The 16,327-nt window shown below is 42.5% G+C and overlaps 1 protein-coding gene across 1 annotated transcript; it reads left to right on the top strand.

Moving 5' to 3' along the window:
• The first annotated feature begins 2,485 nt into the window (after positions 1 to 2,485).
• LOC144111974 (uncharacterized) lies at positions 2,486 to 3,190 on the top strand. Its single transcript, XM_077645061.1, has one exon. The coding sequence runs from the start codon at positions 2,486 to 2,488 to the stop codon at positions 3,188 to 3,190; it is 705 nt and encodes a 234-aa protein (XP_077501187.1).
• The last annotated feature ends 13,137 nt before the right edge of the window (positions 3,191 to 16,327 follow it).

A 16,327-nucleotide genomic window follows, 5' to 3' on the forward strand; every position in this document is an offset into this window, starting at 1 on the left:
GCGCACCACATGATGACATGCCTACTATAACGATAAAAACTTGTACTCCTTTTCAGTGATAATCACAGACGGCTCGCTGACGCATTTCTGCTTATTCTTTCTGATCATGAATTCCTCCAATAGCTCACGCTCACGTTTAGATTTCCCCCGCCCGATAATGCTGGCAATGTGAAAACTAGGAGAACATTTGCAGTCCTTTACATGTAAGGCTAGATTGCTGCCTGTGCCTGTGCCCAAAGTTGTGCGATGTTGCCTCAGGCGCTCATTTAAGCATGCTCCAGTTTGGCCTATATAGATTTTCCCGCATGACAATGGGATTGAATACACCACGCCCACTGCGCATGTGGTGAACATAGTCAGGTGTTTCGTGTTGCAAACACCAGTTCTGCGCATGTCTGCAAAGGTTTGGGCGCACAACCCGGACAGTTTGCAAGGAGCAGAAAATGCCATAGTGACACCAAACTTCTGAGCCACTTTTTTCAGACCATGTGAAGTCTTGTGGAAGTAAGGCATGACTTCCAACTTTCTTGTTGGCACTTCTACTGGCCTGGCATCCTTTGAAGATAACATCAGTTTTTTCCCCAAAGATTCCGCCACCGCCAGCAAAACCGAGGGAGGAAACCCAGAACATTGTAGCCGTTCAACCTGCTCCGCCAGACTTTGCTGCATCACATGAGGGCAACTCTTCTTTAAGGCATTCAAAAAACATAAGTTTGCAATGCTGCGCTTCACTAACTTTGAATGGGCCGAATCATACGGCAACAGTGCCTTCTTAGACCTGGGCGCATATTTCCAGCACACGTGTTGATTGGGTAAAAAAGTCAATTCTAAATCCAGGAACCTAATGGTCTTGTCAGAAGGAATCTCATGCGTAAAAACCAAGTTCTTAGAACAAGTGCTAAAAATATTTAAAATCTGGTCTGCCACAAGGGTAAACTGGTCAGTTTCGGTTAAGTTCAAAATTACTAAAAAATCGTCAACATATCTAAAAACCCTTACAACACGTGTGTCGTTTAGAGATCTTTGTAGCATCGAGTCAAACTTTGCTAAAAATATGTTGCACAGCACCGGCGCAACACAGGAGCCGATACAGATACAGAAAAGAACTTCAAAAAGGCAGAAGTAAAGCCGCGCAAGGCCAAGGCGTTGGCCTTAAGGCTTCTCAATAGGTTGAATTTGGGCAGCATTGAGAAGCAAGTTCGTAAATGCCAGCAAGACTCCCTGCGTGTGTTCTTCACAGCAAAGACACATAAGCCTGACAACCCTTTCAGGGCGATCGTCATGGAAGAAGGTTCATGGCAAAAAGTGATTTCAAACTACCTAAAGTGTTCCTTCGAGGGCCTGGTGCCTGTAGATCCTTTTGTTGTGCAGGGTTCGATGAGCCTGGTGGAGTGCCTCAATCGCGGTTTCCCCGACGCTAATGCAGCCTTCTCGGTGGACATTGTGGACTTGTTTTATTCTGTGCCCCATGACGAACTTTTTGTTGCTGTGCGCGAATTCATTGAAAGATCTGGGACAATTTCCTTCCAGAATAAGTGTGGCATCACTTTAGAGTCCTTTCTCGAACTTTTAAAAGTGTACTTGAATTCTACGATAGCACAGCATGAAGATGAGTATGTCGTGCAGAAACATAGAATCTGTATCGGCTCCTGTGTTGCGCCGGTGCTGTGCAACATATTTTTAGCAAAGTTTGACTCGATGCTACAAAGATCTCTAAACGACACACGTGTTGTAAGGGTTTTTAGATATGTTGACGATTTTTTAGTAATTTTGAACTTCATAACAGCGAGCGATCCAGGAGCGATCATAACAGCGAGCGATCCAGGAGCGAGCGCATCGAGCAAGGCATAACTGCTTCTGCACTTCTTTGCAGCTGTTGAAACTGCACGGACGCTGCTGCACAATCACCGGAGGACTACACGTGCTGCTGAGGGGAGCTATCGCTGCTGCTTCCGGGGGAGCCTGCCTTACCTGCGACCAAATCTCCAGCGGCAGATCCTGACTAAGCGCCGACGCATTGCATCGACATCCCGGCCTTCAGCTATAAATTGGCGCACCAGCGCCAGACAACCATCATAACAGCGAGCGATCCAGGAGCGAGCGCATCGAGCAAGGCATAACTGCTTCTGCACTTCTTTGCAGCTGTTGAAACTGCACGGACGCTGCTGCACAATCACCGGAGGACTACACGTGCTGCTGAGGGGAGCTATCGCTGCTGCTTCCGGGGGAGCCTGCCTTACCTGCGACCAAATCTCCAGCGGCAGATCCTGACTAAGCGCCGACGCATTGCATCGACATCCCGGCCTTCAGCTATAAATTGGCGCACCAGCGCCAGACAACCATCATAACAGCGAGCGATCCAGGAGCGAGCGCATCGAGCAAGGCATAACTGCTTCTGCACTTCTTTGCAGGTGTGTAGCATTGAATTATTCTTATTTAGAAAATTTGCTACCCGCTCGGCGCCTTGATCGCTCGCTGTTGAAAAATGGGTGACAAACCACCTGGTACAATCAAAGATCTGCTGAAGTATGTAAATGATCAGAATGCCGTCCTTAGAAAGGAAGTAGAAGAACTGAAGCAAAGCATGACTTTCATGAACGATTCCTTCGAAGCCTTTCGCACGACAGGTGAAGAACTCGAGGCCTTGAAGAAAGAGCACGCAGCCCTAAAACTAGAGAAAGATGAACTAGCACAAACCTTAGCAAAAACGCAGAAGGAACTGATTGAACTAAAGCAATACTCCAGGCTTTCTAACGTGGAAATTAAGGGCATCCCGGAGACCGAGGACGAGTCACTGGTAGAAGTGGTCCAGAAAATAGGTGAAAAAATTGGAATGGACGTAGAAACAACCGACATAGACGTAGTACATCGTGTTCCCACAAAAGAAAAAACGAAAAAGAACGTCATTGTCAAGTTTGCTTCACGCGCAGCTCGGGACAAATTTTTGCAGTCTGCAAGGAAAAAGAGGCTATCCGCAAATGACATTGGTTTTTCCGAGACCACACCCGTGTACCTGAACGAGCACCTGTGCCCCGAATACAAAGCATTGCTTGGAATGGCAATTGCCCGAAAGAAAGCCAACAACTGGAAGTTCGTCTGGGTCTCTAACTCTAAAATACTGGCAAGGAAAGCAGAAAATTCCACTGTCATTCACATAGCCACTCGCGACGACCTGTCTAAGATAGTATAGCCGTTTCCTTTTTTCTAAAGCATTGCGCTTACATAGCGACAAGCATAAAAATGCTGAACAACACAGCCAGAATACGTGGAAAAAACATATCTTTACTACACTGCAACATTAGAAGTCTGCATAAAAACTATGACTCACTCGCTGCCTTTCTTTCTCACCAGAAAATGCGATATGACGTCATAGCAATTTCAGAAACGTGGCTTAAAGGAGACGAATCTCTGAATCTACCTGGTTATAAATTTGTGTCCTTGCCAAGAGCGGCTGGTTCTAGAGGCGGTGGTGTAGCTTTTTACCTGTCATCGGAAATCACTTACAAAAAATTACTGGACATTACAGAGACCAGTATGGGTAACTACGAAATGCTCTTTATAGAACTAGGAAACAACATGGTTATTGGTGTCATGTACCGTCCACCCATGTCTAGAACTCAGCCATTTTTGGACAAACTAGAAGAGGCACTGTACAGCCTCACAAATAAGGAAAAAAAGGCGGTTATTTGTGGCGACGTTAACATCAACACAGCTGTTTCATCTAGTAGTGAATACGTAAATCTTTTGTCATCCTACGGCTTTCAAAACCATATAGCAAGTCCAACCAGAATAACGCCAACATCATCATCTACAATAGATCACATATTATCAAATTTGGATGTCAGCCGCTTGAAATTTGGTGTGATAAAATATAACATTACAGACCATTTCCCGACCTTTCTTATCGCTCCTACAATAGCTGTACATCATTCCAAGGACAACACTCATATGTCACCAAGATGGGACTATGAGGCAACAAAAATTTCTATCCAAGAAAAAGACTTTTCAAGCATCGATTTTGATGACGCCAACAAAGCATATAATGCATTCAGCACGCTGCTTTCATCATGCTGCGTCCAAAAGCAATACAACTCTCGCAGAGCATGGCGCCTTCATTCACCTATTTGTCCTTGGATGAATGAAGAAATACTCTCCATAATCAGACTAAAAGAGCATTGGCATACTAAGTTGATGAAAAATCCAAACAACAATTATTACAAGGAAAAGTACAGAAGCATACGGAATATGTCACTTTCTATGATGCGGAGGCGAAAAAAACAGTATTATAGCAACCTGGTTAAGAAAGCCCAAGGTAACTCAAAAGAAATATGGCGGATAATCGCTTCCATTACTAGATCCCTCGAGAAATGTAGTATTTTGCCAGAGCTCAGTGCCTTCAACTCTGACCTAGCATGTCTTGCTTCAACGTTCAACCATTTTTTCCTTAACATAGGTAATAGTATAGCTGCCACCTTGCAAATCAACTCTTGTACTGTTTTGCCAACTCCGTGCTCTAATACTTTTGCTTACACAGAGATAACAGCTGCCGAAATTGTTGCTGTCGTCCGCCAGATGTCGCTTAATAAAGCTATGGGTCATGACGAAATATCAGTGAACATCATTAAGGACAACATTCATATTTTGTGCCTTCCACTGGAAAAAATATTTAATCAGGCTTTTTTATCGGGTATCTATCCTGAAACGCTCAAGATTGGGAGAGTTGTACCGATCTACAAAAACGACAATCCCAATGATGTAGAAAATTACCGCCCAATCACCATACTGAGTTGCATTAATACGCTCTTCGAAAAACTAATAGCTAAGAGAATACAGGATTTTGTTGAAAAATATGGCATCTTAGCCAGAGAACAGCATGGTTTCCGCAGAGGTCATTCTACAGGCACAGCAGTACACTCAGCAACAGAAATAATTAACCGGGCTTTAAATTCAAACAAGATTATTATAGGCATATTCCTTGACATTAGAAAAGCATTCGACACTGTTAAACATGACATTTTGTTACAGAAACTTGAAAGTTATGGATTTCGAGGACCAGCCATCAATTTTTTCCGTAGCTACCTAACTAACCGCATGCAATTCGTGCAAATCTCAGATCAAAGATCTTCAATGGGGGAAGTTAGGACAGGAGTTCCGCAAGGGTCAGTACTTGGCCCCCTGCTTTTTTCCCTCTTTATAAATGATTTTCCTCGTTTCATTGAGCATGGACAAGCAGTCATGTACGCAGATGACACAGCTCTACTAATACCTCATCAGTCGGCCGAAAAGGCTGAATCACTTGCAAATGATAGCCTCCAAAAAGCAGCAAATTGGTTTAGCACTAACAAACTAGCGCTAAATGTTAAAAAAACAAAGTTCATTGCTTTCACCTCCCGTCGTAAATCTACCCCCGTAGAATGTAGTCTGCATCTCGATGGATTACCAATTGAACGGGTTCAAAGCTACAAATATTTAGGAGTAACTCTTGATGAGAATCTACACTGGGCACCTCATATAGAAAACTTATGCAAAAAGTTAACCTCTGGGTGCTATGCACTAATTAAAGCACAAAAACATTTTGACAAGAACACACTACGAATGATATATTTCAGCGTTTTCCATAACCATTTAATATACTGCATTGAATCCTGGGGTTTCACCTTCGCATCTTACTTAGCAAAAGTTAGCACTCTCCAGAAAAGGGCTGTCAGAATAATATCATATGCACCGAGAGCAATACCATCCAAACCTCTTTTTGATGAATTAAACATAATGCCCTTCACCAATGTACGTGAGTACAAAACGGCCATTTTAGTCCGCCAGATAATTAGCACGAACTCTCCACATCCTTCTTCCATATTCATCTCTCCCAAACGTGACACTAGGCAGGCACAGCACAATAATTTTAATTTACCCATAGCTCACAACATATACGGGCGGCGCTCAATTTCTTTTATCGGGGCTAAAATATGGAATACCGTGCCGTGTTACATGAAATACACGTCCAACTTTGTTTCTAAACTAAAACGCCACTACCTTAACAAGCAATCTGATGCACCAAGCTAAACACGTGTTGTTGCTCATAGCAATGCTCCATATAGTGATTGTTTAACTCTGACAATGTTTGTAATGGATCCATCACTAGCCATAGCGGCTAAGGATCCAGATGACTACACAGCATTTTGTGTATAAATTTCTGCGTGAATAAACATTCTGATTCTGATTCTAACCGAAACTGACCAGTTTACCCTTGTGGCAGACCAGATTTTAAATATTTTTAGCACTTGTTCTAAGAACTTGGTTTTTACGCATGAGATTCCTTCTGACAAGACCATTAGGTTCCTGGATTTAGAATTGACTTTTTTACCCAATCAACACGTGTGCTGGAAATATGCGCCCAGGTCTAAGAAGGCACTGTTGCCGTATGATTCGGCCCATTCAAAGTTAGTGAAGCGCAGCATTGCAAACTTATGTTTTTTGAATGCCTTAAAGAAGAGTTGCCCTCATGTGATGCAGCAAAGTCTGGCGGAGCAGGTTGAACGGCTACAATGTTCTGGGTTTCCTCCCTCGGTTTTGCTGGCGGTGGCGGAATCTTTGGGGAAAAAACTGAAGTTATCTTCAAAGGATGCCAGGCCAGTAGAAGTGCCAACAAGAAAGTTGGAAGTCATGCCTTACTTCCACAAGACTTCACATGGTCTGAAAAAAGTGGCTCAGAAGTTTGGTGTCACTATGGCATTTTCTGCTCCTTGCAAACTGTCCGGGTTGTGCGCCCAAACCTTTGCAGATATGCGCAGAACTGGTGTTTGCAACACGAAACACCAGACTATGTTCACCACATGCGCAGTGGGCGTGGTGTATTCAATCCCATTGTCATGCGGGAAAATCTACATAGGCCAAACTGGAGCATGCTTAAATGAGCGCCTGAGGCAACATCGCACAACTTTGGGCACAGGCACAGGCAGCAATCTAGCCTTACATCTAAAGGACTGCAAATGTTCTCCTAGTTTTCACATTGCCAGCATTATCGGGCGGGGGAAATCTAGACGTGAGCGTGAGCTATTGGAGGCATTCATGATCAGAAAGAATAAGCAGAAATGCGTCAGCGAGCCGTCTGTGATTATCACTGAAAATGAGTACAAGTTTTTATCGTTATAGTAGGCATGTCATCATGTGGTGCGCGAAGTGTATTGTCTGTAGGGTGGGTGCGCAGGCAGGAAATTCCTTTAAAATGAGCGATTTTTCATCGCAATAAATCAGTTGTAAGTCCAGCGTTGTGGTGTGTGCCTCCTTTGTTCTTGTCTTGCGTCTATTTTCGCTGGTTCCTTTTCTATGCAATATGAACCAACTAGCCCAGCAGTTTGCACTCCTGAACTACATGCTTTTCGCGCAGTAAAGAGAAAAAGTTTTCACGCGTATCACACGGACAATTGTAAAACCGATGTGTTCAGATCTAGCTCGTTTCGGTCTAAAACAGCTTGCCTCGTTGTATTAAGCACGAATACATGCTTTTCGCGCAGTTATGAGAGAAAAAGTTTTGACGCGTATCACACGGACACCTGTAAAACCGATGTGTTCAGAGCTAGCTCGTTGCGGTCTAAAACAGTTTGTCTGGTATTAAGCACGAATACATGCTTTTCGCGCAGTTATGAGAGAAAAAGTTTTGACGCGTATCACACGTACACTTGTAAAACCGATTTGTTCAGATCTAGCTCGTTTCGTTCTAAAACAGCTTGTCTCGTTGTTTTAAGCGCAAATACATGCTTTTCGCGCAGTTATGAGAGCAAAAGTTTTGACGCCTATCACACGAACACTTGTAAAACCGATGTGTTCAGATCTAGCTCTCTTCGGTCTAAAACAGCTTGTCTCGTTGTATTAAGCACGAATACACACTTTTTGCGCACTACTGAGAGAAAAAGTTTTGACGCTATCACATGGACACTTGTAATACCGATGTGTTCAGATCTAGCTCGTTTCGGCCTAAAACAGCTTGCCTCGTTGTATTAAGCCCGAATACATGCTTTTCGCGCAGTAATGAGAAAAAGTTTTGACGCGTAATACACGGACACTTGCAAAACCGATGTGTTCAGATCTAGCTCGTTTCGGTCTAAAACAGTTTGTCTCGTTGTATTAAGCACGAATACATGCTTTTCGCGCAGTTATGAGAGAAAAGTTTTGACGCCTATCACATGGACACTTGTAAAACCGATGTTCTCAGATCTAGCTCGTTTCGGTCTAAAACAGCTTGTCTCGTTGTATTAAGCACGAATGCATGCTTTTTGCGTAGTTATGAGAGAAAAGGTTTTGACGCGTATCACACGGACACTTGTAAAACCGATGTGTTCAGATCTAGCTCGTTTCGGTCTAAAACAGTTTGTCCCGTTGTATTAAGCACGAATACATGCTTTTAGCGCAGTTATGAAAGAAAAAGTTTTGACGCGTATCAAACGGACACTTGTAAAACCGATGTGTTCAGATCTCGCTCGTTTCGTTCTAAAACAGCTTATCTCGTTGTTTTAAGCGCAAATACATGCTTTTCGCGCAGTTATGAGAGCAAAAGTTTTGATGCGTGTCTCACGGACACTTGTAAAACCGATGTGTTCAGATCTAGCTCGTTTCGGTCTAAAACAGCTTGTCTCGTTGTTTTATGCACGAATACATGCTTTTCGCGCAGTTATTAGAGAAAAAGTTTTGACGCGCATCACACGGACACTTGTAAAACCTATGTGTTCAGATCTCGCTCGTTTCGGTCTAAAACAGCTTGCCTCGTTGTATTAAGCACGAATACATGCTTCTCGCGCAGTTATGAGAAAAATTTTTGACGCGTATCACACAGATAATTGTAAAACCGATGTGTTCAGATCTAGCTCGTTTCGGTCTAAAACAGTTTGTCCCGTTGTATTAAGCACGAATACATGCTTTTCGCGCAGTTATGAGAGAAAATCTTTTGACGCGTATCACATGGACACTTGTAAAACCGATGTGTTCAGATCTAGCTCGTTTCGGTCTAAAACGGCTTGCCTCGTTGTATTAAGCACGAATACATGCTTTTCGCGCAGTTATGAGAAAAAGTTTTGACGCGTATCACACGGACACTTGCAAAACCGATGTGTTCAGATCTAGCTCGTTTCGGTCTAAAACAGCTTGTCTCGTTGTATTAAGCACGAATACATGCTTTTTGCGCACTACTGAGAGAAAACGCTTTGACGCTATCACGTGGACACTTGTAAAACCGATATTTTCAGATCTAGCTCGTTTCGGTCTAAAACAGCTTGTCTCGTTGTATTAAGCACGAATACATGCTTTTTGCGCTCTACTGAGAGAAAAAGTTTTGACGCTATCACATGGACACTTGCAATACCGATGTGTTCAGATCTAGCTCGTTTCGGTCTAAAACAGCTTGCCTCGTTGTATTAAGCACGAATACATGCTTTTCGCGCAGTAATGAGAAAAAGTTTTGACGCGTATCACACGGACACTTGCAAAACCGATGTGTTCAGATCTAGCTCGTTTCGGTCTAAAACAGCTTGCCTCGTTGTAATAAGCACGAATACATGCTTTTCGCGCAGTTATGAGAGAAAAAGTTTTGACGCGTATCACACGGACACTTGTAAAACCGATGTGTTCAGAGCTAGCTCGTTTCGGTCTAAAACAGTTTGTCTCGTATTAAGCACGAATACATGCTTCTAGCGCCGTTATGGGAGAAAAAGTTTTGACGCGTATCACGCGTACACTTGTAAAATCGATGTGTTCAGATCTAATTCGTTTCGGTCTAAAGCAGCTTGTCTCGTTGTATTTATCACGAATACATGCTTTACGCGCAGTTATGAGAGAAAAAGTTTTGACGCGTATCACATGGACACTTGTAAAACCGATGTGTTCAGATCTCGCTCGTTTCGTTCTAAAACAGCTTATCTCGTTGTTTTAAGCGCAAATACATGCTTTTCGCGCAGTTATGAGAGCAAAAGTTTTGATGCGTGTCGCACGGACACTTGTAAAACCGATGTGTTCAGACCTAGCTCGTTTCGGTCTAAAACAGTTTGTCTCGTTGTATTAAGCACGAATACATGCTTTTCGCGCAGTTATGAGAGAAAAGTTTTGACGCGTATCACATGGACACTTGTAAAACCGATGTTCTCAGATCTAGCACGTTTCGATCTAAAACAGCTTGTCTCGTTGTATTAGGCACGAATGCATGCTTTTCGCGCAGTTATGAGAGAAAAGGTTTTGACGCGTATCACACGGACACTTGTAAAACCGATGTGTTCAGATCTAGCTCGTTTCGGTCTAAAACACCTTGTCTCGTTGTTTTAAACACGAATACATGCTTTTCGCGCAATTAAAAACAAAAAGTTTTGACGCGTATCACAAGGACACTTGTAAAACCGATGTATTCAGATCTAGCTCGTTTCGGTCTAAAACAGTTTGTCTCGTTGTATTAAGCACGAATACATGCTTTTCGCGCAGTTATGAGAGAAAAGTTTTGACGCGTATCCCATGGACACTTGTAAAACCAATGTTCTCAGATCTAGCTCGTTTCGGTCTAAAACAACTTGTCTCGTTGTATTAAGCACGAATGCATGCTTTTCGCGCAGTTATGAGAGAAAAGGTTTTGACGCGTATCACACGGACACTTGTAAAACCGATGTGTTCAGATCTAGCTCGTGTCGGTTTAAAACAACTTGTTTCGTTGTATTAAGCACGAATACATGCTTTTCGCGCAGTTATAAGAGAAAAACCTTTGACGCGTATCACACGGACACTTGTAAAACCAATGTGTTCAGATCTCACTCCTTTCGGTCTAAAACAGCCTGCCTCGTTGTATTAAGCACGAATACATGCTTCTCGCGCAGTTATGAGAAAAAGTTTTGACGCGTATCACATGGACAATTGTAAAACCGATGTGTTCAGATCTAGCTCGTTTCGGTCTAAAACAGCTTGCCTCGTTGTATTAAGCACGAATACATGCTTTTCGCGCAGTTATGAGAGAAAAAGTTTTGACGCGTATCACACGGACACTGGTAAAACCGATGTGTTCAGAGCTAGCTCGTTGCGGTCTAAAACAGTTTGTCTCGTATTAAGCACGAAAACATGCTTTTCGCGCAGTTATGAGAGAAAAGTTTTGACGCGTATCACACGTACACTTGTAAAACCGATTTGTTCAGATCTAGCTCGTTTCGTTCTAAAACAGCTCATCTCGTTGTTTTAAGCGCAAATACATGCTTTTCGCGCAGTTATGAGAGCAAAAGTTTTGATGCGTGTCTCACGGACACTTGTAAAACCGATGTGTTCAGATCTAGCTCGTCTCGGTCTAAAACAGCTTGTCTCGTTGTTTTATGCACGAATACATGCTTTTCGCGCAGTTATTAGAGAAAAAGTTTTGACGCGCATCACACGGACACTTGTAAAACCTATGTGTTCAGATCTCGCTCGTTTCGGTCTAAAACAGCTTGCCTCGTTGTATTAAGCACGAATACATGCTTCTCGCGCAGTTATGAGAAAAATTTTTGACGCGTATCACACAGATAATTGTAAAACCGATGTGTTCAGATCTAGCTCGTTTCGGTCTAAAACAGTTTGTCCCGTTGTATTAAGCACGAATACATGCTTTTCGCGCAGTTATGAGAGAAAATCTTTTGACGCGTATCACATGGACACTTGTAAAACCGATGTGTTCCGATCTAGCTCGTTTCGGTCTAAAACAGCTTGCCTCGTTGTATTAAGCACGAATGCATGCTTTTCGCGCAGTTATGAGAGAACAGGTTTTGACGCGTATCACACGTACACTTGTAAAACCGATGTGTTCAGATCTAGCTCCTTTCGGTCTAAAACAGTTTGTCCCGTTGTATTAAGCACGAATACATGCTTTTCGCGCAGTTATGAGAGAAAATCTTTTGACGCGTATCACATGGACACTTGTAAAACCGACGTGTTCAGATCTAGCTCGTTTCGGTCTAAAACAGCTTGCCTCGTTGTATTAAGCACGAATACATGCTTTTCGCGCAGTTATGAGAAAAAGTTTTGACGCGTATCACACGGACACTTGTAAAACTGATGTGTTCAGATCTAGCTCGTTTCGGTCTAAAACAGTTTGTCTCGTATTAAGCACGAATACATGCTTTTAGCGCCGTTATAGGAGAAAAAGTTTTGACGCGTATCACACGTACACTTGTAAAATCGATGTGTTCAGATCTAATTCGTTTCGGTCTAAAGCAGCTTGTCTCGTTGTATTTATCACGAATACATGCCTTTAGCGCAGTTATGAGAGAAAAAGTTTTGACGCGTATCACATGGACACTTGTAAAACCGATGTGTTCAGATCTCGCTCGTTTCGTTCTAAAACAGCTTATCTCGTTGTTTTAAGCGCAAATACATGCTTTTAGCGCAGTTATGAGAGCAAAAGTTTTGATGCGTGTCTCACGGACACTTGTAAAACGGATGTGTTCAGATCTAGCTCGTTTCGGTCTAAAACAGTTTGTCTCGTTGTATTAAGCACGAATACATGCTTTTCGCGCAGTTATGAGAGAAAAGTTTTGACGCGTATCACATGGACACTTGTAAAACCGATGTTCTCATATCTAGCACGTTTCGATCTAAAACAGCTTGTCTCGTTGTATTAAGCACGAATGCATGCTTTTCGCGCAGTTATGAGAGAAAAGGTTTTGACGCGTATCACACGGACACTTGTAAAACCAATGTGTTCAGATCTAGCTCCTTTCGGTCTAAAACAGTTTGTCCCGTTGTATTAAGCACGAATACATGCTTTTCGCGCAGTTATGAGAGAAAATCATTTGACGCGTATCACATGGACACTTGTAAAACCGACGTGTTCAGATCTAGCTCGTTTCGGTCTAAAACAGCTTGCCTCGTTGTATTAAGCACGAATACATGCTTTTCGCGCAGTTATGAGAAAAAGTTTTGACGCGTATCACACTGACACTTGTAAAACCGATATTTTCAGATCTAGCTCGTTTCGGTCTAAAACAGATTGTGTCGTTGTTTTAAACACGAATACATGCTTTTCGCGCCATTATAAACAAAAAGTTTTGACGCGTATCACAAGGACACTTGTAAAACCGATGTATTCAGATCCAGCTCGTTTCGGTCTAAAACAGTTTGTCTCGTTGTATTAAGCACGAATACATGCTTTTCACGCAGTTATGAGAGAAAAGTTTTGACGCGTATCCCATGGACACTTGTAAAACCAATGTTCTCAGATCTAGCTCGTTTCGGTCTAAAACAACTTGTCTCGTTGTATTAAGCACGAATGCATGCTTTTCGCGCAGTTAGGAGAGAAAAGGTTTTGACGCGTATCACACGGACACTTGTAAAGCCGATGTGTTCAGATCTAGCTCGTGTCGGTCTAAAACAGCTTGTTTCGTTGTATTAAGCACGAATACATGCTTTTCGCGCAGTTATAAGAGAAAAAGCTTTGACGCGTATCACACGGACACTTGTAAAACCGATGTGTTCAGATCTCACTCGTTTCGGTCTAAAACAGCTTGCCTCGTTTATTATGCACGAATACATGCTTCTCGCGCAGTTATGAGAAAAAGTTTTGACGCGTATCACACGGACACTTGTAAAACCGATGTGTTCAGAGCTAGCTCGTTGCGGTCTAAAACAGTTTGTCTCGTATTAAGCACGAATACATGCTTTTCGCGCAGTTATGAGAGAAAAAGTTTTGACGCGTATCACACGTACACTTGTAAAACCGATTTGTTCAGATCTAGCTCGTTTCGTTCTAAAACAGCTTGTCTCGTTGTTTTAAGCGCAAATACATGCTTTTCGCGCAGTTATGAGAGCAAAAGTTTTGACGCCTATCACACGAACACTTGTAAAACCAATGTGTTCAGATCTAGCTCTCTTCGGTCTAAAACAGCTTGTCTCGTTGTATTAAGCACGAATACATGCTTTTTGCGCACTACTGAGAGAAAAAGTTTTGACGCTATCACATGGACACTTGTAATACCGATGTGTTCAGATCTAGCTCGTTTCGGTCTAAAACAGCTTGCCTCGTTGTATTAGGCACGAATACATGCTTTTCGCGCAGTAATGAGAAAAAGTTTTGACGCGTATCACACGGACACTTGTAAAACCGATGTGTTCAGATCTCGCGCGTTTCGTCCTAAAACAGCTTATCTCGTTGTTTTAAGCGGAAATAAATGCTTTTCGCGCAGTTATGAGAGCAAAGGTTTTGACGTGTGTCACACGGACACTTGTAAAACCGATGTGTTCAGATCTAGCTCGTTTCGGTCTAAAACAGCTTGTCTCGTTGTTTTAAACACGAATAAATGCTTTTCGCGCTGTTATAAAAGAAAAAGTTTTGACGCGTATCACAAGGACACTTGTAAAACCGATGTGTTCAGATCTAGCTCGTTTCGGTCTAAAACAGTTTGTCTCGTTGTATTAGGCAAGAATACATGCTTTTCGCGCAGTTATGAGAGAAAAGTTTTGACGCGTATCACATGGACACTTGTAAAACCAATGTTCTCAGATCTAGCTCGTTTCGGTCTAAAACAACTTGTCTCGTTGTATTAAGCACGAATGCATGCTTTTCGCGCAGTTATCAGAGAAAAGGTTTATACGCGTATCACACGGACACTTGTAAAACCGATGTGTTCAGATCTAGCTTGTTTCGGTCTAAAACAGCTTGCCTCGTTGTATTAGGCACGAATACATGCTTTTCGCGCAGTTATGAGAGAAAAAGTTTTGACGCGTATCACACGGACACTTGTAAAACCGATGTGTTCAGAGCTAGCTCGTTTCGGTCTAAAACAGTTTGTCTCGTATTAAGCACGAATACATGCTTTTAGCGCCGTTATGGGAGAAAAAGTTTTGACGCGTATCACACGTACACTTGTAAAATCGATGTGTTCAGATCTAATTCGTTTCGGTCTAAAGCAGCTTGTCTCGTTGTATTAATCACGAATACATGCTTTTAGCGCAGTTATGAGAAAAGTTTTGACACGTATCACACGGACACTTGTAAAATCGATGTGTTCTGATCTAGTTCATTTTGGTCTACAACAGCTTGTCTCGTATTATTCACGAATACATGCTTTTCGCGCAGTTATGAGAGAAAAAGTTTTGACGCGCATCACACCGACACTTGTAAAACTGATGTGTTCAGATCTAGCTCGTGTCGGTCTAAAACAGCTTGTCTCGTTGTATTAAGCACGAATACATGCTTTGCGCGCAGTTATGAGAAAAAGTTTTGACGCTATCACTTGGACACTTGTAATACCGATGTGTTCAGATCTAGCTCGTTTCGGTCTAAAACAGCTTGCCGCGTTGTATTAAGCACGAATACATGCTTTTCGCGCAGTAATGAGAAAAAGTTTTGACGCGTATCACACGGACACTTGCAAAACCGATGTGTTCAGATCTAGCTCGTTTTGGTCTAAAACAGCTTGCCTTGTTGTATTAAGCACAAATACATGCTTTTCGCGCAGTTATGAGAGAAAAAGTTTTGACGCGTATCACACGGACACTTGTAAAACCGATGTGTTCAGAGCTAGCTCGTTTCGGTCTAAAACAGTTTGTCTCGTATTAAGCACGAATACATGCTATTAGCGCCGTTATGGGAGAAAAAGTTTTGAAGCGTATCACACGTACACTTGTAAAATCGATGTGTTCAGATCTAATTCGTTTCGGTCTAAAGCAGCTTGTCTCGTTGTATTTATCACGAATACATGCTTTTAGCGAAGTTATGAGAGAAAAAGTTTTGACGCGTATCACACGGACACTTGTAAAACCGATGTGTTCAGATCTAGCTCGTTTCGGTCTAAAACAGCTTGTCTCGTTGTTTTATGCACGAATACATGCTTTTCGCGCAGTTATTAGAGAAAAAGTTTTGACGCGCATCACACGGACACTTGTAAAACCTATGTGTTCAGATCTCGCTCGTTTCGGTCTAAAACAGCTTGCCTCGTTGTATTAAGCACGAATACATGCTTCTCGCGCAGTTATGAGAAAAATTTTTGACGCGTATCACACAGATAATTGTAAAACCGATGTGTTCAGATCTAGCTCGTTTCGGTCTAAAACAGTTTGTCCCGTTGTATTAAGCACGAATACATGCTTTTCGCGCAGTTATGAGAGAAAATCTTTTGACGCGTATCACATGGACACTTGTAAAACCGATGTGTTCAGATCTAGCTCGTTTCGGTCTAAAACAGCTTGCCTCGTTGTATTAAGCACGAATACATGCTTTTCGCGCAGTTATGAGAAAAAGTTTTGACGCGTATCACACGGACACTTGCAAAACCGATGTGTTCAGATCTAGCTCGTTTCGCTCTAAAACAGCTTGTCTCGTTGTATTAAGCTCGAA

The sequence above is a fragment of the Amblyomma americanum genome, unplaced genomic scaffold (genome assembly GCF_052857255.1).
Source record: "Amblyomma americanum isolate KBUSLIRL-KWMA unplaced genomic scaffold, ASM5285725v1 scaffold_20, whole genome shotgun sequence".
NCBI lineage: Eukaryota > Metazoa > Arthropoda > Arachnida > Ixodida > Ixodidae > Amblyomma > Amblyomma americanum.